General features: G+C 53.1%; 1 protein-coding gene across 1 annotated transcript; it reads left to right on the top strand.

Moving 5' to 3' along the window:
* Positions 1-1,271: 1,271 nt before the first annotated feature.
* On the top strand, positions 1,272-21,123 carry LOC117981014 (ras GTPase-activating protein 4-like). Its single transcript, XM_063606242.1, is given in 16 exon segments — positions 1,272-1,413; positions 1,737-1,771; positions 8,334-8,465; positions 8,768-8,862; positions 12,626-12,743; positions 12,971-13,121; positions 13,386-13,450; positions 14,195-14,307; positions 14,513-14,705; positions 14,911-14,957; positions 14,959-15,043; positions 15,614-15,758; positions 16,298-16,467; positions 18,448-18,585; positions 20,425-20,538; positions 21,057-21,123. Coding segments are annotated over 15 exon segments (1,671 nt in total). The 3' UTR covers positions 20,467-20,538; positions 21,057-21,123.
* Positions 21,124-21,174: the final 51 nt, after the last annotated feature.

The following is a 21,174-nucleotide window of genomic DNA, read 5'->3' as shown; positions in this document are numbered from 1 at the left end:
CTGGGTTTGAACCCCTTGTTGATATGTTCTTTATAAATAACAGGATAATGCAACATGCTTACTGGGCACTTCCTTTTTCTAAACTGCAAGTTTGGGTGGGGCATGCTGGCTCAAGCCTGTAATCCCAACACTTTGGGAGGCCAAGGCAGGTGGATTGCTGGAGCCCAGGAGCTTTGCATTTTTCTGTTTTTTTTTTTTTTTTTTTTTTGAGACAAGGTCTCGCTCTGTTGCCTAGGCTGGAGTGCAGTGTTGCATTCACAGCTCACTGTAGCCTTGACCTCCCAGGCTCAAGCCATCCTCCTGCCTTAGCCTCCCAAGTAGCTGGAACTACAGGCATGAGCCGTGATGCCCAGCCAATTTTAAAAAATTTTTTTATTTTTAGCAGAGATAAGGTTCTTACTATGTTGCCCAACCTGGTCTCGAACTCCTGAGCTCAAACGATCTTCCCATCTCGGCCTCCCAAAGTGCTAGGACTATAGGCATGAGCCACCATGCCCAGCCCCAACCTCTTAAAAATTGAAGCTGCTTCATGTTTGCCATTGGTACTTTTACACCTCATCATGTTCTTCTTCCCCTTCATCCCATAGAATACACAATTCATCTTTAAGGACTTCAAGTTAACTGAGTCTGTGAAGCCTAATCTGATGGCATAAAGTTAAAATAATTTGATCCTCTTTTGTTAAATCATTCTGCACCTTGTCTGCATTACTCTAATAACAGATTTGGGCATTCATTCATTTAACGAATATTTATTGCTGTGGGATTGAGATGTTTGAGATAAAATCAGCCATGCAGATAGCCAGAGGCCACTGGCTATGAGAATAAAAGCCAAAAGAACAAGGAGCTGAAACCAGGTGAGAGCCCCAGAGCAGTGAGTTAGGAAGAAGAAGATCAGGAACTGAGTGGTGGGCACTCCAACATGAAGAGGTCCCGGAGAAGGGGAGGGCCTGGCAGCGAAGAAGTGACAAGGAGTAAAATGCTTGTGTTTGTTTACATGTTTATCTCCTTATTAGGTTGTCTGCTTTCTGAGAGCAGGCATGGTGTTTCACTCATCTCATATCCCCAAAACTCAGTTCAGTTGCAAAATAGGAGCTCAGTTGTGTTTTGGGTTTTTATTTTTGTATATATATAAAGGACCCCAAAGGATATGTGTTTCCAATATGATTTCCCTTCCATAATCTGTAACATAAAATAAGGTATGGTTAACTTCACCAGTGAGCTTTGTAAAATGTTATCCCCCTATCCCTTTTCCATATCTCCCAATTCTGATCATGTTGCCATTACAGGGGCCAGTGTCATTCAAAGATGTGGCTGTGGATTTCACCCAGGAGGAGTGGCGGCAACTGGACCCTGATGAGAAGATAACATATGGGGATGTGATGTTGGAGAACTACAGCCATCTAGTTTCCTTGGGTGAGGATAGCTTGCTTTCTGAATGCTCTCAGTTGAATAGGGTTTTATGCTTTAGTTTGAAGAAATAAGTGACAACACCATTTAATTCCTTGTGGGCACTAGCTGCAGTGTTTATATTATTCTTCATTGAAAGGTTCTAACTTTGATAAGGTAAAAAATGGAGCATTTCTGTTATGCAGCTTATGAGGTGGCAACATCTTGTACTTTGGAGATTCTGAAGCCGAGCAACTTGCCCAAGTCCTTCTTCTTTTCCCATTAACAAGATATGATATCACCAAGCCAAACGTCATCATTAAGTTGGAGCAGGGAGAGGAGCTGTGGATAACGGGAGGTGAATTTCCATGTCAACATAGTCCAGGTAAGTTAGTAGAGTATCAAATGTTAAAAAATGCTCATCCCAGACCTTTGGGAGTGACTAAAGAGTTGTTTATATGTATTCGGTACCCTCAGTAACACCTCCCAACCCCCAAATATCACTTTCCTTCCCGCACACATACATGAACTCTTTTATTTTATATTTGATTTACATTGGTAGGGATTTTTTCATTCTAACCTATACTGGGGACCCATTCACTTCCTCTTCCTCCAGCATTATTGGTCACTTATTTACTCCCTCGCCATTAGAGAATTGTTGTGGGCTGTTTGTTTGTTTTTTTGTTTGGTTTTTGGAGACGGAGTCTTGTTCTGTCACCCAGGCTGGTGTGCACTGGTATGATCTCAGCTCACTGCAACCATCACCTCCCAGGTTCAAGTGATTCTCCTTCCTCAGCCTCCTGAGTAGCTGGGATTTCAGGCACATGCCACCAAGCCTGGCTAATTTTTGTATTTTTAGTAGAGACAGGGTTTCACCATGTTGGCCATGCTGATCTTGAACTCCTGGCCTCAAGTGATCCACCCACCTCAGCCTCCCCAGGTGCTGAGATTACAGTCCTGAGCCACTGCTCCTGGCCTTACAGAATTGTTTCATTTTGGGGCATTCAGAAGTCTGACATAAAAAATTAACTTGAGACTTTTATGTTCATTCTTTTTATCTTCCATTTTCTTTCCTTCCTTGCTTTAAAAATACCTTGGACTTATTTTCTGCCCTCGATTTTATATATTTCTTTAGGCATTCAGATACCAAAACCTCGTCCTCCACCTGTGCTTGTGAATTGAGTCACAGCTTGTGGTGTACCTTATTTCCCCAAGTCCATGCTCAGTTGATGTGATGATGTAGCGCTCCCTCAGCTTTCCCCTCTTTCCCCAATGCTCATTTATGACCTGTCTGTGTGTTCATTTCCCCTTCCCCATAACTGGAATCATACTCTGTCCATAGTAGACATTCAGGAAGTGTGAATTTCATAAGTGAATGTCGGTTCCTTTTCTTGCCTTTTCAGGAGTGTCCTCTTAGAACCCATTTTCCACTTTTTTGGTTTTCTTTGTATCCCGTAAAAGAGTTTATCTAATCTCAACTTCTAAGACCTTTTTTCCTGTGTATTTTTGCAGCTTGCCTCCAAATTGATATGTCTGACACTTTTAACCTAGTTGAATATTTTACTTGACAATATAGCAGTACCAGTGAGATAGTTCACTTCCTTCTTTCTCAGAATGTCTGATGATAAACTGTGCACATTCCAAAATCATGAATTCTGTCTACCTTCCTCACCTCCCACTATTTGATTGTGCTAGTCTTCTCTCCATGGTTTGTGTTCTTTGTCTTCTGTGAAATGCCTTGCAGATCGTCAGCACATTCTGTTTCTTTTGACATTAGTGTTCAGTATTCTCCCATACCTGGATTACAGTGGATCCATCTTCCATTCAAATGATCATCGTCCTTTTCCTTCATCTGCATTTTACTTGCTGAGATAATACATATTTTCCCTTCCTTTCTTCCTCTCTTCCCTCCCCCCTTCCTCCCTCCCTCCCTCCCTTCCTTCCTTTCATTTTGAGATAGTGTCTCACTCTTATCGCCCAGGCTGGAGTGCAATGGCATGATCTCAGCTCACTGCAGCCTCCCCCTCCCAGGTTCAAGCGATTCTCCTGCCTCAGCCTCCCAAAGTAGCTGGGATTACAGGTGCACACCACCATGCCTGGCTAATTTTTATATTTTTAGTAGAGACGGGGTTTCACCATATTGGTCAGGCTGGTCTCTAACTCCTGACCTTGTGATCCACCTGCCTCGGCCTCTCAAAGTGCTAGGATTACAGGCCTGAGCCACTGTGCCCAGCCTACTTATTTATTGAGACAGAGTCTCACTCTGTCACTGAGGCTGGAGTGCAGTGGCACAATCTTGGCTCACGATAACCTCTGCCTCCCAGGTTCAAGTGATTCTTGTGCCTCAGCCTCCCGAGTAGCTGAGATTACAGGCATGCACCATCACGCCCGGCCTATTTTTGTATTTTTAGTAGAGACGGGGTTTCAGTCTGTTGGCCAGGAGTTCTCTGTTGAACTCTTGGCCTTGTGATCTGCCCACCTCAGCTTCCCAAAGTGCTGGGATTACAGGCGTGAGCCACTGCACCCAGCCCCCTTCATTTAATTTTAAATTGTGGTTAAAAAAACACGTAACATGGCCAGGCACGGTGGCTCATGCCTGTAATCCCAGCACTTTGGGAGGCCGAGGCGGGCGGATCACGAGGTCAGGAGATCGAGACCATCCTGGCAAACACGGTGAAACCCCGTCTCTACTAAAAATACAAAAAAATTAGCCGGGCGTGGTGGCGGGCACCTGCAGTCCCAGCTACTTGGGAGACTGAGGCAAGAGAATGGCCTGAACCCGGGAGGCAGAGCTTGCAGTGAGCGGAGATCACACCGCTGCACTCCAGCCTGGGCGACAGAGCGAGACTCCATCTCAAAAAACAAAAACGTAACATACAATTTACCGTCTTAACCATTTTTAAGTGTACGGTAATGTTAACTGTATTTGCCTTGTTGAGCAATAAACTTTAGCGTTGTGCGTTGTGTGTCGGGTTTTGTCAAGCACGTGACAGCGCGTAGTAGGTGTGGAGTGTGGCTCGTCAGCAAGCGCTCTGGCAGGTCGTGCTTTCGCCATCTTCATCCCTACTTACTGTGCTCCCGCTCCCTTGGGTCCCAGGATCCCACTCCTTCGATGAAACTCAGTCTTCCATCTCTGCCTGGTGCTTCTGCCCTGGTTTCTGCTCAACTCGGCGCCGTGTCTCTGTTCCCCAAAGTTCTGTTTCTGTTCTGTGCTGCCCCCTCCCCCTGACCCCGTTTTGTCTTTTTTAAGAGACAAGGTCTCGGCCGGGCATGGTGGCTCACACCTGTAATCCCAGCACTTGGGGAGGCTGAGGCGGGTGGATCACTGGAGGTCAGGAGTTCCAGACCAACCTGGCCAACAGAATGAGACTACTAAAAATACAAAAATTACCTGGGCGTGGTGACACGCGCCTGTAGTCCCAGATACTTGGAGGCTGAGGCACAAGAATTGCTTGAACCCGGGAGGCGGCAGTTGTGGTGAGGAGAGAACGCACCACTGCACTCTGGTGCAGAGCCTGGGCGACAGAGCGAGACTCTGTCTTAAAGAAATAATAAATAAAGACTTTCGAGGCCAGGCATGGTGGCTCATGCCTGTAATCCCAGCGCTTTGGGAGACCGAGGTGGGTGGATCACCTGAGGTCAGAAGTTCAAGACCAGCCTGGTCAACATGGTGAAACCCCATCTCTACTAAATATACAAAAATTAGCCGGGCATGGTGGCAGGCACCTGTAATCCCAGCTAGTCAGGAGGCTGAGGCAGGAGAATCGCTTGAACCTGGGAGGCGGAGGTTGCAGTAAGCTGAGATCGTGCCATTGCACTCCATCCTGGGCAACAAGAGTGAAACCTCATTCAAAAAAAAAAAAAAAAACTCTTTCTAGAGAGAGAAAGAGATGAGAGAGAGAGGGGAGAGGGGGGGGAGAGAGAGAGAGAGAGAGAGAGAGAGAGAGAGAGAGAGAGAGAGAGAGAGAGAGAGAGAGAGATCTCCATCCCTGTCGCCCAGGCTGGGAGTGCGGAGGTGCTATCATGGCTTACTGCAGCCTCCAACTCCTGGTCTCAAGAGATCCTCCACCCCACCTTCCAAGTAGCTGGCACTACAGGTGCACACAGCTGACCATGCCTGGCTAATTTTAAAAGTTTTAGGTAAAAATGGGGTGTCCCTATGTTGCCCAGGCTGGAGTGCTGTGGCGTGATCATAGCTCATGGCAGCTTTGAACTCCTGGGCTCGAGCAACCCTCCCACCTCAGCTTCCACATAGCTGGGACTACAGGCCTGCCCACCACGCCCAGCTAATTTTTAAAAATTTTCTATAGAAGTGGAGTCTTGCTGTGTTGCTCAGGCTGGTCTCCAACTCCAGACCTCAAGCCGTCCTCCCACCTCTACTTTCCAAAGTGTTGGGATGACAGGCATGAGCCACAGCACCCGGCCTGTCTGTTCTGGACACACTTGGAGCACTTCTTGCTCTTCCACACCATCTCAATGACCAGGGTTGTCCAGATGGCTCCTAAAGGCTCCCAACAGGGCATATCATGTGAGGACTGCATTTCATCTGTTTGTAGGACAGTTGTATGTACCTTTTTCATACCTCAGACCCTGTCTAAATCTGAAGTGGTGGTATTTGCTTCCTCTCCCAGCCTTTCACCTCCTGTGCGTTCACTAAATTCACCAGTCACTAAGGCATGAAACTGACAGATTTTACTCTGAACGTCTTTTTCCTTCTGGGAGGTGCCAGGTCCTAGACAGCTGTCTCCATTTTTCTGTTCTTTGCATTCTCACTGGTCTCCCCTGGCCCCTCCTTCTGTACTTTAAGTATTAGCTTGCCTATTGCAGCAGTCTTCTCTTTGATCTTCCTGATTGCCATCTCCTTCCGTCATCGTTCAGTCTACCCATTCTCTTGAGACTAATCTTCCTAAAGCATGGATCTAAATAATTTAGGCCAGGCGCAGTGGCTCACACCTGTAATCCCAGCACTGTGGGAGGTGGAGGCAAGTGGATTACCTGAGGTCAGGAGTTCGAGACCACCCTGGCCAACCCGTCTCTACTAAATATAGAAAAATTAGCCAGGCGTGGTGGTGCACGCCTGTAATCCCAGCTACTCCAGAGGCTGAGGCAGGAGAATCACTTGAACCCAGGAGGTAGAGGCTGCAGTGAGCTGAGATCGCGCCACTATACTCCAGCCTGGGTGACAGAGCAAGACTGTCTCAAAATGAATAAATCAATCTATCATTTACCTGCTCGAAAACTTTCAGTGGCTCCCAACTGTGGTCGGTTTAGATGCTTAGCTCATTAGAATGCCATCCAAGCTCTAGATCTGTGGCTTTCAAGCTGGGCTTTGAGACGCATCATGAGTTCAAAGGGGAGAGTGAGGGGAAGAAGCTGAATTGGGGATTTCTGGTTTTCTAGCCCGTTGTCAATCTTTGGGTTTTATTCCTTTTTCAGATTGTGCTTCCATTTAAAAAAATGAGTTCCAGTTTAAAAATATATATATATATGCTGGACTGGGCATGGTGGCTTATGCCTGTAATCCCAGCACTTTGAGTGGTCGAGGTGGGCAGATCACTTGAGCCCAGGAGTTCGAGGTCAGCCTGGGCAACATAGGGAGACCCCATTTCTACAAAAAAATTTAAAAATTAGCCAGAAGTGGTGGCATGCACTTGTAGTCCCAGCTATTCAGGAGGCTGAGGTGGGAGTATTGCTTGAGCCCAGGAGGTCAAGGCTGCAGTGGGCTGTGATAGTGCCACTGCACTCCAGCCTGGGTGACAGGGTGAGACCCTTTCTCAAAAAAAAGAAAAAAAGTTAAATTAGCTGGGCATGGTGGCACGCACCTGTAGTCCCAGCTACTTGGGAATGTTGAGGTAAAAGAGGATTGCTTGAGCTCAGAGTTCTCAGGTTGCAGTGAGCTATGATTGTGCCACTGCACTCCAGCCTGGGCAAGAGTGATACCCTGATTCTGTAAAAAAAGAAAGAAAGAAAAGTGCTTGAAAACCATTGCAGTAAATGATCCATTCTAAACTATTTTTGGCCATGACTCCCACTGTTTACCCATCCCACGAAGTGTTCATTTCCTACTTCTATTAGAACATGTCACATTCATTCACAAAATATGTACTGATCATTAACTATTTGCCTGCCACTGTTAAGCACTGGGAATAAGACAGTGAACTGAACACGTTACCCTAATAATTGTACACTTTATTGTAGGAAAAGATGGACACTAAAATATATGTGTCAAGGCTGGGCGTGGTGGCTCATGCCTGTAACCCTAGCACTTTGGGAGGCCGAGGTCAGGAGTTCGAGACCAGCCTGGGTAACATGGCGAAACCCCGTCTCTACTAAAAATACAAAAATTAGCCAGAAATCACTTGAACATGGGAGGCTAAGGTTGCAGTGAGCCGAGATCGTGCCACTGTACTCCATCCTGGGCAACAGAGCAAAACACTGTCTCAAAAAGTAACAATAATAAACAAAATAAAATATATGTGTCAAATGGTGACAATTACTGTGAGGGGAAAGAAGTTCCTTGGGAGTGGGAAGTGATTACTTTTTATAAGGTGGTTGAGAAAGGACTCACTGATAAGATACTTAGAGAGCTGAAGGAGGTGGAGAGAGCGCCATGCTTACCTCCAAAGGAACAGCATTCCAGAGAGGAATATGCATGGCATGTTTAGAACAGCAGAAAAAGCCAATGAGGCTGGAGCGAAGTTCAGCAAAGGCAAAGGTGGAGAGAGTTGAGATCCAAGAGGGAGTAGGGAGTCATGTCACGCCTTGGTGAGGATCATAAGGATTGTCTTTTTCTCTGGCAGGACATTTTAACCTCTGCTGTGGCAGAACCTCCAAGGCGAGGAGGCTGTGGGGAACCCAGGGGAGGTGTCTAGGGCAGCTCTGCCTTTTGCCCAGCCTGGGGAGTCCAGTGGCATCAGCCTAAGCCCCTCCCACCCTCCTCTGGGCAGATCGTGAAGAAGTCATGCTACCCACGCTGGAATGAGACGTTTGAATTTGAGCTGCAGGAGGGGGCCATGGAGGCGCTGTGCGTGGAGGCCTGGGACTGGGACCTTGTCAGCCGAAACGACTTCCTGGGCAAAGTGAGCACCACCGCCCCGCTCCCCCTCCTCCCCCGGCAGGCTGCACCTGCTGTCCCCCAGCACCTGGCTCCATTGCAGCCGTCCCATCCTCAGGGACCTCCCTCCGGCTTCCCCAAAGAGAGACACTCAGGAAGCCTGGGACTACCCCCCCACCTCCACCGTCTGCCAGAACCAGCAACTTCCCCCCACCACCACTGGCACTCAGGGACCCTTGGAAGGGGCCCCTCCCCAATAAGAACAGTAGTTGGCAAGGAGGAGACCCAGGTCTCCCAGCTCCAGGAAAACTGCCACTATGTCCCCAGGTGGTGATCGATGTCCAGAGACTGCGGGTGGCGCAGCAGGAGGAGGGCTGGTTCCGGCTGCAGCCCGACCAGTCCAAGAGCCGGCGGCATGACGAGTAAGTGCATGGAGCTGGGCAGCCGGCCTCAAGGGGTGGGGTGGGGGCTGACATTTGGGAATTGGCTACAGGCAGGCAGGGCAGGGCAGGGGGGCTGCTCAGGGGTGAGAGGTCAGGAGACACAGCTCCAGGGTCCCCTCAGCCCCTGCCCACCTAGCCAGCATCCTTCTCATCCCGGCTGGGCTCCACCTCCCCTTTATTTATTATTTATTTATTTATTTATTTATTTTGAGATGGAGTCTCACTCTGTCCCCAGGCTGGAGTGCAATGGCGTGATCTCGACTCACTGCAGGCTCCGCCTCCCGGGTTCACGCCATTCTCCTGCCTCAGCCTCCCAAGTAGCTGGGACTACAGGCACCCGCCACCGCGCCTGGCTAATTTTTTGCATTTTTAGTAGAGACAGGGTTTCACCATGTTAGCCAGGATGGTCTCGATCTCCTGACCTTGTGATCCACCCGCCTCGGCCTCCCCAAGTACTGGGATTACAGGCATGAGCCACCGCACCCGGCCCCTCCCCTTTATTTTTCCCCACAGTTCTGCATTCAGCTCAGCTCTGTCTTCTGTCTTTTTTTTTTTTTTTTTTTTTTGAGATGGAGTCTTGCTCTGTCACCCAGGCTGGAGTGCAGCGGCACAATCTTGGCTCACTGCAACCTCCACGTCCTGGGTTCCAGTGATTCTCCTGCCTCAACCTCCTGATTAGCTGGGATTACAACTGTGTGCCACCATGCTCGGCTAATTTTTGTATTTTTAGTAGAGACAGGGTTTCACCATGTTGGCCAAGTTGGTCTCGAACACCTGACCTCAAGTGATCCACCTGTCTCAGCCTGCCAAAGTGCTAGGATTACAGCCATGGGCCACCGCACCCGGCCAGGTCTGTCTTCTTAGCTCACAGTTTGTACAGGTCTCCTGCTTTCTGCCTCTGGAAGTTTCTGAAACAAGTACTCAGACATTTTCCCTTTGAAAATTTCCCTGCAGACTTCAGACCAGGGTTCAAGTCTCCAAGGTCAGTGTCCCTGAGCCATAGCTCCAACTCCCTATGCCAGATTCTCCAGGAATAGGGTTGTGAGATAAGATAGGACACCGTTGGCCAGGAGAGGTGGCTCATGCCTGTAATCCCAGCTCTTTGGGAGGCCAAGGTGGGAGGATCACTTGGGGCAAGGAGTTTGAGACCAGCCTGGGCAAGAAAGTGAGACTCCGTCTCTACAAAGAAATAAAAATTAGGCCAGGCGCGGTGGCTCACGCCTGTAATCCCAGCACTTTGAGAGGTCGAGGTGGGCGGATCACCTGAGGTCAGGAGTTTGAGACCAGCCTGGCCAGATGGCGGGCGCCTGTAATCCCAGCTACTTGGGAGGCTGAGGCAGGCAGAATTGCTTGAACCCCGGAGGCAGAGGTTGTAGTGAGCCAAGATTGCGCCATTGCACTCTAGCCTGGGTGACAAAGCTAGACTCTGTCTCAAAAAAAAAAAAAAGAACACCCAGTTAAAACTTAATTTCAGATAAACAGTGAATACTTTTTTTTTTTTTTTTTTTTGAGCAGACTCTCACTCTGTCACCTAGGCTGGATGGAGTGCAGTGGCACGGTCTTGGCTCACTGCAACCTCCGCCTCCCAGGTTCAAGCAATTCTCATGCCTCAGCCTCCCGAGTAGCTGGGATTACAGGCATGCACCTGTACCACCAGTGCAGTGGTGATCATAGCTCACTGTAGCCTCCACCTCCTGGGTGCAAGCAGTCCTCCCACCTCAACGTTCCAGGTAGCTAGGACCACCTCACCTGGCTAATTTTTTGTAGTTTTAGTAGAGATGGGGTTTCACCGTGATGGCCGGGCTTGATGTTGAACTCCTGACCTGTGCCCGGCTGTGAATACTTTTTTAGTATAAGAATAACCGCTGGGCATGGTGACTCACACCTGTAATCCCAACACTTTGGGAGTTTGAGGCGGGTGGATCACTTGAGGTCAAGAGTTCGAGACCAGCCTGGCCAACATGGTGAAACACCGTCTCTACTAAAAGTACAAAAAGTGGTGGTGGGCACCTGTAATCCAAGCTACTTGGGAGGCTGAAGCAGGATAATTGCTTGAACCCAGGAGACGAAGGTTGCAGTGAGCCGAGATCCCACCACTGCACTCCAGCCTCGGTGACAAGAGCGAAACTCCGTCTCAAGAAAACAGCCGGGTGCGGTGGCTCATGCCTGTAATCTCAGCACTTTGGGTGGCCGAGGCGGGTGGATCATGAGATCAGGAGTTCAAGACCAGCCTGGCCAACATGGTGAAATCCCGTCTCTACTAAAAATACAAAAATTTCCCGGATATGGTGGCGGGCACCTCTAATCTCAGCTACTTGGGAGGCTGAGGATGGAGAATTGCTTGAACCTGGGAGGTCGAGGTTGCAGTGAGCCGAGATCGTGCCACTGCACTCCAGCCTGGGTGACAGAGCAGGACTCCATCTCAGCAAAAAAAAAATAAAATAAAATAAAGAAGAAGAATGACCATGCACTATTTGAGACATACCTATACTAAAAATATTCAAATTTAGGCCGGTTATGGTGGTGCATGCCTGTAATCTCAGCACTTTGGGAGGCCAAGGCAGGAGGATCACTTGAGCCCAGGAGTTCAAGACCAGCCTGGGCAACATAGCAAGACCCCATCTCTAAAAAAAAATAGTTAATAAGTAAATAAAATATTCACATTTAACTGGGTGTCTTGGGTCGTTTTGCTAAATCTGGCAGCCTGTCTCGGAAGCCCTCTGGCTTGTTTGCTGTGGCCCACAGCCCTCAATGGCTCAGCTTTGTGTCCCTGTGGAAGGCCCCAGACCCCCATTCCCCCAGTTCCCATCCTTAACAGGGTAGGAGCAGGTGGACGGCTGTGTGTCCAGCACAAGGTGTTTCCATAGAACCAGCCAAGGCCCATCTTGCCATCTTATTTTTTATTTTTATTTTTTTTGAGACAGAGTCAGGCTGGAGTGCAGTGGTGCAAACCTGGCTCACTGCAACCTCTGCCTCCTGGGTTGAAGCGCTTCTCCTGCCTCAGTCTCCCGAGTAGCTGCGATTACAGGCACCTGCCACAATGCCTGGCTAATTTTTATATATATATTTTAATAGAGATGGGGTTTTGCCGTGTCAGCCAGGCTGGTCTTGAACTCGTGACCTCAAGTGATCTGCCTGCCTTGGCCTCCCAAAGTGCTGGGATTACAGGCATGAGCCACTGCGCCAGGCCCAGGGGCCCATCTTAACACTGCTCTGTGCATGAGGCTCGTGCTGAGCAGGGGCAGTGGGAGCCTTAGAGGCTCCCACTTGGTCCACACCCTCCTCTGTTATGAACTTCCCCATCAGAACAGGGAAGCTGGGAAGCTCAATCTAATGTGGCAAGTTGCTGAACTGGCTCGGGTCTCAGTTTCCCTATTAGGTTGTTATGAGGGTTGGGGATTTGCTTCTGCTGTAAAGTGTACCCATGATGGTGCCATTATCTGGGAGTTGATAGATTCAAGGCTGGCAGCTCCACATACCCAAGCTTGGAGGTGGCAGGGAGCCAGACCTCGAAGACAGATAGAGGTGCCTTGAGTGCAGAGACAGGAAGGGCTTTCCAAAAACAGAAAATAAATAGCCCGGGCAGAGCCTGGGAGGCAGAGCTGTGCAGGGCACCCGGATGGAGGGCATGAGCAGAGAGATGGGAGGCTGGCCCCAAGGGAAAAAACTGGAGGCCATGGGAGCGGTGTGGTCCAGGGTGGCCTGAGTCCCTGGTGGAGAGGTCACAGGCTGCCCATTCCAGGGGCAACCTGGGCTCCTTGCAGCTGGAGGTTCGGCTGTGGGATGAGACGGTGCTGCCCTCCAGCTACTACCAGCCACTGGTGCACCTGCTGTGCCACGAGGTCAAGCTGGGCATGCAGGTGAGGGGGCATGGGCAGGGTGGGAGGGTCCAGTGGCAGTAGGCCTGTGCGCCTGTCCTTCTAAACCCATTCTGCAGAGCAGAAACCTGAGGTCTGGGGATGTGAGGAGCTGGCCAGTGTCCAGGGCCCCGTCCCCAGCCACCCCTTGGGAAAATGTCCTCTTTCCCTGGGATGCTCTGAGGTCCTCAGAGGGAAAGGTTCGGGATCCCCCGTGCCTCTCCCTGCAGGGCCCAGGGCAGCTGATCCCACTCATCGAGGAGACAACCAGCACCGAGTGTCGCCAGGACGTGGCCACGAACCTGCTCAAGCTCTTCCTGGGGCAGGGGCTGGCCAAGGACTTCCTGGACCTGCTCTTCCAGCTGGAGCTGAGTCGCACCAGTGAGGCCTGGGAAGGAGCTGGGCCCAGAACACTGGGAGGTGTTTGGGGGTGGGTGGGCTCCTCCTGTGGGAGGCAGATGGGGTCAGACAGGAGGGAGGCAAGGAACAGAGCCAAGGGCAGAGGTGGGACAGTGGGCTGGGAGGTGGTGAGGAGGCCCTTTATTGAGGGGCCAGCTTAGATCCCCCAGCCCCAAGGTCCTCTGTCCTCCCCCTCCCCCAAAAGCTTTGTCCCAGCCCCCTACCCACTGGGACCTCTGTTTGTAGGTGAGACCAACACCCTGTTCCGGAGCAACTCTCTGGCCTCAAAGTCCATGGAGTCTTTTCTGAAGGTGAGGTTGCATGCTATATTGTCCTCATCTTGCAAATGACAACACTGAGCTTCAGAGAGAGTGACAGAGGGGGCTGGGACTTCGACTCCAGTGTTCTATCTCCATATTCAGAGCCCTTTAAGGTTAAGAACGTGGGCTGGGCATAGTGGCTCATGCCTGTAATTCCAGCACTTTGGGAGGCTGAGGCGGGCGGATCACTTAAGGTCAGGAGTTGGAGACCAGCCTGGCCAACATGGCGAAACCCCATCTCTACTAAAAATACAAAAATTAGCCTGGCATGGTGGTGGGCACCTGTAATCCCAGCTACTGGGGAGGCTGAGGCAGGAGACTCACTTGAACCAGGAGCCAGAGGTTGTAGTGAGCTCACGCCACTGCACTCTAGCCTGGGCCCCGTGCTAGACTCCGTGCCCCGCACCCCCCCCAAAAAGAATGTGTGTGTGATTAAAATTTAAGTTAGAGACAGTCTCACTATGTTGCCCAGGCTGGCCTCAAACTCCTGGCCTCAAGTGATCCTCCTGCCTTGGCCTCCCAAAGTGCTAGGATTACAAGAGCTAAGAATTCTAGTCATTCATTCACTCACTCATTCATTCATTCATGAATAAACAGTTTGCCCTGCATGTGTACCTGGCCCCCTCCTGGGCGGATAGGGCAGGCAAACGGTGCAAGGGCGGCTGCCGGGAGAAGGTGGGCAGCTGGAGTGGGACTGGGGGAGACAGGATCAGTGTGACCTGCGGTGGTCCCCAGGTGGCCGGGATGCAGTACCTGCACGGCGTCCTGGTCCCCATCATCAACAAGGTGTTTGAGGAGAAGAAGTACGTGGAGCTGGACCCCAGCAAAGTGGAAGTTAAGGATGTAGGGTGAGGCCGGGGGTAACTCCGGGGGGGTGCGGGGCGCAGCGGCAGCGGGTTGGGATCAGGCCCTGTCAGCATGTGTGTTTGTGCTTCTGCCCACCCGTGTATTGTCCCCTGTGTCCGTGTCCTGGCTGCTGTGAGAGCCAGTGTTCCTGTCGTGGCCCTGGCGCTGACCGCGACCTCCTCTGCCAACCCGCCCCTTTCCACGCAGGTGCTCCGGGCTGCACCGCCCGCAGACCGAGGCCGAGGTGCTGGAGCAGAGCGCGCAGACGCTGCGCGCCCACCTGGGGGCCCTGCTGAGCGCGCTCAGCCGCTCGGTTCGCGCGTGCCCCGCCGTGGTGCGCGCCACCTTCCGCCAGCTCTTCCGGCGCGTGCGCGAGCGCTTCCCCGGCGCCCAGCACGAGGTGCGCCCTCCACCCGCTGGGCTAGGCTGGGCCGGGTTGGACTGGGCTGGGGCGAGGGGCGAAGAGCGGTGGGGAACCAGGGAGCGCTGGGGAGGACCAGGGAGGCTGTGTCCCGGCGAGGGTCAGGGACGGAGCCTAAGGGGAGGGGGCTGCCAGGAGCCCTGGTCTGGGGGACTCCAGCCCGCGCTCTTCCGCACCCCTCCAGAATGTACCGTTCATCGCCGTCACCAGCTTCCTGTGCCTGCGCTTCTTCCGCCATCGTGTCGTCCAAGCTCTTCCACCTGCGGGAGCGCCACGCGGACGCCCGCACCAGCCGCACCCCGCTCCTGTTGGCCAAGGTGCGGGCCTTGCGGCCTTGCGGGCGGGATGCACAGCTGGGTGTCCTACCGGGGCCCTGGCCTGGACTGCAGAGTGTTCCCTACCGGCTCCGGCGAGGCCACTGGCACGCCCACGTAGGCACTGCACTTCACAGTTTGCAAAGCCTTCCTGTGGCCACCTTGTCGGAGCTCCATCTCATGGATAAGGAAACAGGCCTGCGAGGGGTCGGGGGTTGCCAAGGCCGCCCATCCTGTCGGTGGTGAATCGCGGGACCTTCCAACCCGGGTCTGCTTACTCTCAGGCTGCACCTCTGTGCCCGGCACTGGGGTGGGGTATCCAGTGCAGCAGCGTCAGCTAAACCTACGGAGGAAGGCCCAAGTGGTCTCAGTTATCATAAGGCATCAAACTTCATGATCTTCTCCTCCCTGATCCCTAGTGGGGCTGGAGGGGGCCCGTGGGCATGGCCTCTGTCGCCTCTGCCTCCATCGCTACAGCTGAGTAGCAAAGACTTGGGGAGGGGGGGTGGGAGGGGGTGCAGTGGCTAGGCCCCTAACCTAGCAGAACCTGGTCCTTCCTGCTGTCACCTCCAGGCAGTCCAGAACGTGGGCAACATGGACACGCCGGCTTCCAGGGCCAAGGAGGCTTGGATGGAGCCGCTGCAGCCCACCGTGCGCCAGGGCGTGGCGCAGCTGAAGGACTTCATCACCAAGCTCGTGGACATCGAGGAGAAGGACGGTGAGCGCCGCCCTGCACAGACCCGCCCACAGCCTACTGCTGACGTTTGCTCCGCCCTTGAGCCCCACGGCCCCACCCACCGCTGTTTGTTCCTCTCGTGGCCCCACCCACCGCCTGCTGTTGACATTTGCCAGGCCCCCAGGCCATAGACCCACGCACCACTGTTTGTGCTTCCTGTGACCCTGCCCACTGCCTGCTGTTGACGTTTGCCCCACCCCTAGACCCATGGCCTCACCCCCCATCATCTGTGCCTGTTGACATTTGCTCCATCCTTGAGCTCCATGGCCCCGCCGCCACCTGCTACTGACGCGTGTCCCGCCTCCAAGCCCATGGCCCTGCCTTCCTCAGTCCACCTGTCACCCCGCTCACCACCAGCTGTTGATGTTTGCTCCGCCCTTGAGCCCCATGACTACGTCCACTGCCTGCTGTTCAGATTTGCTCAGCCCTTGAGCCCCACGGCCCCGCCCACTGCTCCGCCCCCCCCCAGTCCCGCCCTCATTCACTGGGCTCTCTCTTCCCCTCCCTCCCTGGCCTGGCAGAGCTGGACCTGCAGCGGACGCTGAGTTTGCAGGCGCCACCTGTGAAGGAGGGGCCACTCTTCATCCACAGGACCAAGGGCAAGGGCCCCCTCATGTCCTCCTCCTTCAAGAAGCTCTACTTCTCCCTCACTACCGAGGCCCTCAGCTTCGCGAAGACGCCCAGCTCCAAGGTGGGTAAGGAGGGAGGCCGGCAAGTGGGGCACCTTAGAGGCACCTGTCCCCTTCCTTGGAGCCCACTTGAGGTACCCCCGGGGTCAGAGAAGAAAGCCAGGTGTGTGGCATCTGTACTGCTTGTCAGAACCTAGGAGGGCCGGGCACGGTGGCTCACGCCTGTAATCCCAGGACTTTGGGAGGCCAAGGCGGGTAGATCACTTGAGGTTAGGAGTTTGAGACCAGCCTGGCCAACATGGAGAAACCCCGTCTCTACTAAAAATACAAAAAATCAGCCGGGTGTGGTGGTGGGTGCCTGTAGTCCCAGCTACTCGGGAGGCTGAGGCACGGGAATAGCTTGAACCCGGGAGGCAGAAGTTGCAGTGAGCCGAGATCGTGCCACTGCACTCCAACCTGGGCAACAGAGCAAGACTCCGTCTCAAAAAAGAAAATGAATATGGAGGAAGTTGATCCGACCTTACCAGGTTGTTGAGGATTAAATGAGATGATCTCCCTAAGGGTCCTGACCCAGGGCCTGGCAGGTAGTACTATTTAGGCAAATGGTATTATTAAAGATAGTACATCACCTGGGCTGCTAGATGAGTAGGAGGCTAGGGCAAACAGGGGAGGCTTCCTGGAAGAGGCAGGAATATAGAAGCACGGAATCTTGGCGTGGGAAGGGATCTCAAAGATCACCTTGTACAGCCCTCTCTGAGTCATGGGTCACCTCTCCTGCAAGCTCTCTTCTCCCAGGAAGGGCTGAGGACATACTTCCTCCATGGACCTGGTGACTGCTTGCTGTACACCTGCCCCCAGTCATGCAGGCTATGGGATGATCTTCCAGGAGTACCCAGCCTAGCCCTGGGCAGGTGAGAGCGGGCTAGGAGTAGGTGAAGGAGCTCATCACCCACCCTGTTCTCAACCAGCTCAGGGGTCCCACCAGATGAGGGGCCCGCCCCTTCCGACCAAAGATCCCTCAGATGATGATAATTATTTTTTGAGACAGGGTCTTGCTCTGTCACCCAGGCTGTAGTGCAGTGGTGCGATCATAGCTGACTGCAGCCTCAAACTCCTGGGCTCAAGCAATCTTCCTGCCTCAGCCTCCCGAGTAGCTGGGACTACAGGCACGTGCCACCAAGCCCAGCTAATTTTCTTTAACTTTTTTTTTTTGCGGAGATGGGGCCTTGCTATGCTGCCCAGGCTGTTCTCAAACTCCTGGCCTCAGGCAATCCTCCTGCCCCAGCCTCCCAAAGCACTCAGATGATTATTATACATCTTCCTTGCCAGGGTTCAAAGATTTGACTACATGGGCATTATTTAATTCTGGTCCCATTTTTTTTTTTTTTTTTTTTTTTTGAGATGGAGTTTCGCTTTTGTTGCCCAGGCCAGAGTGCAATGGTGCGATCTTGGCTCACCGCAACCTCTGCCTCCCGGGTTCAAGCGATTCTCCTGCCTCAGCCTCCCAAGTAGCTGGGATTACAGGCATGCACCACCATGCCCGGCTAATTTTGTATTTTTAGTAGACACGGAGTTTCTCCATGTTTGTCAGGCTGGTCTCGAACTCCCAACCTCAGGTGATCCGCCTTCCTCGGCCTCCCAAAATGCTGGGATTACATGTGTGAGCCACTGCGCCCGGTCAGGATATGACTATTAGAGCCTGGGACTACAAAAGCAAGTGGGAAAACTAATAAATGCAAAGTCACAAAGCCTTGGCCACGGCTGGATTGACTTTGTAGCCCAGGGAATGCTGGCTGTCCAGACACTACCCCAAAGCTCACACCTCCGAGGCCTTCTGGGAGTGCCCCCCAGGGAGGCCAGGTCCTCCTCTCCCAGTTGCTGGGCACTTGGTCACCATCAGTCTGTGCTCTGCCCTGGCTGAGGTCACTCTGGGTCTCCCACGCCTACCCCTGGTGCTGCAGAAGGGGAGACTGAGGCCCAGAGATGGGGAATGGAATGGCCCTGGCTAGGTCGCTGAGCCTCCTCCTCCCTGCCTGCCCCAGAAAAGCGCCCTCATCAAGTTAGCCAACATCCGGGCAGCGGAAAAGGTTGAGGAAAAGAGCTTTGGCAGCTTGCACGTCATGCAGGTCATCTACACGGACGACGCCGGCAGACCCCAGACTGCCTACCTGCAGTGCAAGGTGCAGGGAGGGGAGCGGGTGCTGTGGGAGTGGCCTGAACACTGTGGGAGTGGCTTGGGTGCTGTGGGAGTGGCCTGGGTACTGTGGGAGTGGCATGAGCCCTATGGGAGTGGCCTGGGTATTGTGGGAGTGGCCTGAGCTCTATGGGAGTGGCCTGGGTGCTGTGGGAGTGCCCTGGATGCTATGGGAATGCCCTGGGTGCTGTGGGAATGGCCTGGGTGCTATGGGAGTGGCCTGAGCTCTGTGGGAGTGGCCTGGGTGCTGTGGGAGGGGCCTGAGTGGACTGGATGAGAAAAGAGTTGATTGAGCCTCGCCCCGCTATCAGCTACATCAGGCACCGCAGGGTGTGTCTAATCTGGGAGGTGTCAGGGACAGGTGTGTGTGTGTTGTCCAGGGGCCTGAGCCCCCAGGAGGCCATGGCCCATGTCTTTCCCTGGGCATCCATGTGTAGGTCTGTGTGTGGGCCAGTGCACAGACAGGTGCATCCCCGTGATATGAAATTTGCACGTTGCACCCGTTTGTTGGAAACTATTTCCAGATAACTGAGATGGGGGCCAGGCACGCTGGTTCACGCGGATAATCCCAGCATTCTAGCCGGGGCAACAGAGCAAGACCCTTTCTCTAAAAAAGAAAGTCTGAGCTGGCACCTGTGTGGTTCTGTGTCTGTATCAATGCCTAATAATCAAACATTATGCTCTGTGTGGCTTTGGGTGCAGGTTCTCAAGTAACCTTCTCATCTGTTCCTTCATTAACTCATTCATTCATTTATTTAAAAAATACTTACTGAGCACCTCCTAGGTTCCAGGCATGATTCTAGGTGAGGGGATACAGTGGCAGATGAGGCAGAGTCCTGCCCTCATGGAACTGATATTCCAGGGAGAAGATGGGCCAATAAATACATGTTTCAAATGTCGGCTCATGCCTGTAGTCCCAGTACTTTGGGAGGCTGAGGTGGGAGGATCACTGGAGGCCAGGAGTTTGAGAACAGCCTGGCCAATGTAGCAAGACCCCATCTCTACAAAAAAAAAATTAGCCAGCCATGATGGCATGCACCTGTGATTCCAGCTACTTGGGAGGCTGAGGCAGGAAGATAGCCTGAACCCAGGAGTTGGAGGCTGCAGTGAACTATGATCACACCACTGCACTCCAGCCTGGGCTACGGAGTGAGTCCCATGAGTTGAAGGCTCTGATCCACAGGGGGTTGACCAGAGCTGGGTGAGGATGTGAGGCCAGGCTCAGCAGTCGCCCTGAGGCAGCTACCCTGTGACCTGAGGCCAATGCCTGCCAACTGTGATCTCAGTTTCCCCAAATGTAAAACAGCTGGAGAGGCTGGGCACGGTGGCTCACGCCTGTCATCCCAGCACTTTGGAAGTCCGAGGCGGGCAGATCACCTGAGGTCAGGAGTTCGAGGGCAGCCTGGCCAACAGGGTGAAACCCTGTCTCTACTAAAATGACAAAATTAGCTGGGCGTGGTGGCAGGCGTCTGTAATCCCAGCTACTCAAGAAGCTGAGGCAGGGAGAATTGCTTGAACCTGGGAGGCAGAGGTTGCAGTGAGCCGAGATGATGCCACTGCACTCTAGCCTGGGTGACAGAGCGAGACTCCGTCTCAAAAAAATAAAATAAAATAAATAACAGCCAGAGAGAGGCAGCCCTGTGCCCCATCCAGAGCAGAGAGGAATGTCAGGGGGTAGTGATTGGTGGTGAACAGTAGGGTCTGGCACAGGGAAAACACATCAGTGGCAGAGCCAGTTGTTATAGGGGTAGGGGGAGATACAAGGAAGGTCCCAGCCCAGGGCCTGGGAGTGGCCTGGGCACATGCTGAGGGTTCTCTCCTGCAGGACAGCCACAGTGTGGAAGACCCTGTGCCCCTTCTGGGGTGAGGAGTACCAAGTGCACCTGCCGCCCACCTTCCACGCTGTGGCTTTCTACGTCATGGATGAGGATGCCCTCAGGTGAGTGCCCCCCTCTCCAGCTGGGACCCAGACCTGGCCATCTGATTGCTCCCTGGCCCATTTCACCACCAGGACTCCTGGGTCCTTTTTGGCATCCTCTTTGCAGCCTGGAGGGAGGCAGAGCCTGGGGGCCTGGGAGGGCGAAAGGCTTGAGCGTGTGGGTGTGCGCATGCGTGGCTCCATGGTGCATGCGCCACATACACACGTGTGTGTGCAGGCATGTGGGCACAAGTGTGCATGGACTACACGTGTGCGTGCAGGTGTGAGCTGTGAGATGGGCACCCAGAGAGTGTGAGCTTGGCATGTGTGGGCATGCGAGAAACCTGTCACATCCCCCTAGAGGGTCCAGAACCCACAGCCTACAGAAGGGCCACAGGTCCAGCTCTGTTGGGTTACTCTGGAAATGACAGCGGTGTCCACCACCCTGCTCCCCCCGGGGGGGCCCTGAACTTGGTGGGAGGTCCCAGAGGGCAGATACTGAAGCCCTGCCCAGCTCTGCCTCCATCTCCCTCCTCTAGCCGGGACGACGTTATCGGAAAGGTCTGCCTTACAAGGGACACCATAGCCTCTCACCCTAAGGGTAAGTTCTCCCTTCCCTCCTGCACTGGTCTGCCCAGTCCCTGGCCTCCCTCCCAC

This window comes from Pan paniscus, chromosome 6 (genome assembly GCF_029289425.2).
Source record: "Pan paniscus chromosome 6, NHGRI_mPanPan1-v2.0_pri, whole genome shotgun sequence".
NCBI classification, from domain to species: Eukaryota; Metazoa; Chordata; class Mammalia; order Primates; family Hominidae; genus Pan; species Pan paniscus.
The sequence above is the reverse complement of the archived record's forward strand: the minus strand, read 5'-3'. Positions and strand labels throughout refer to the sequence as shown.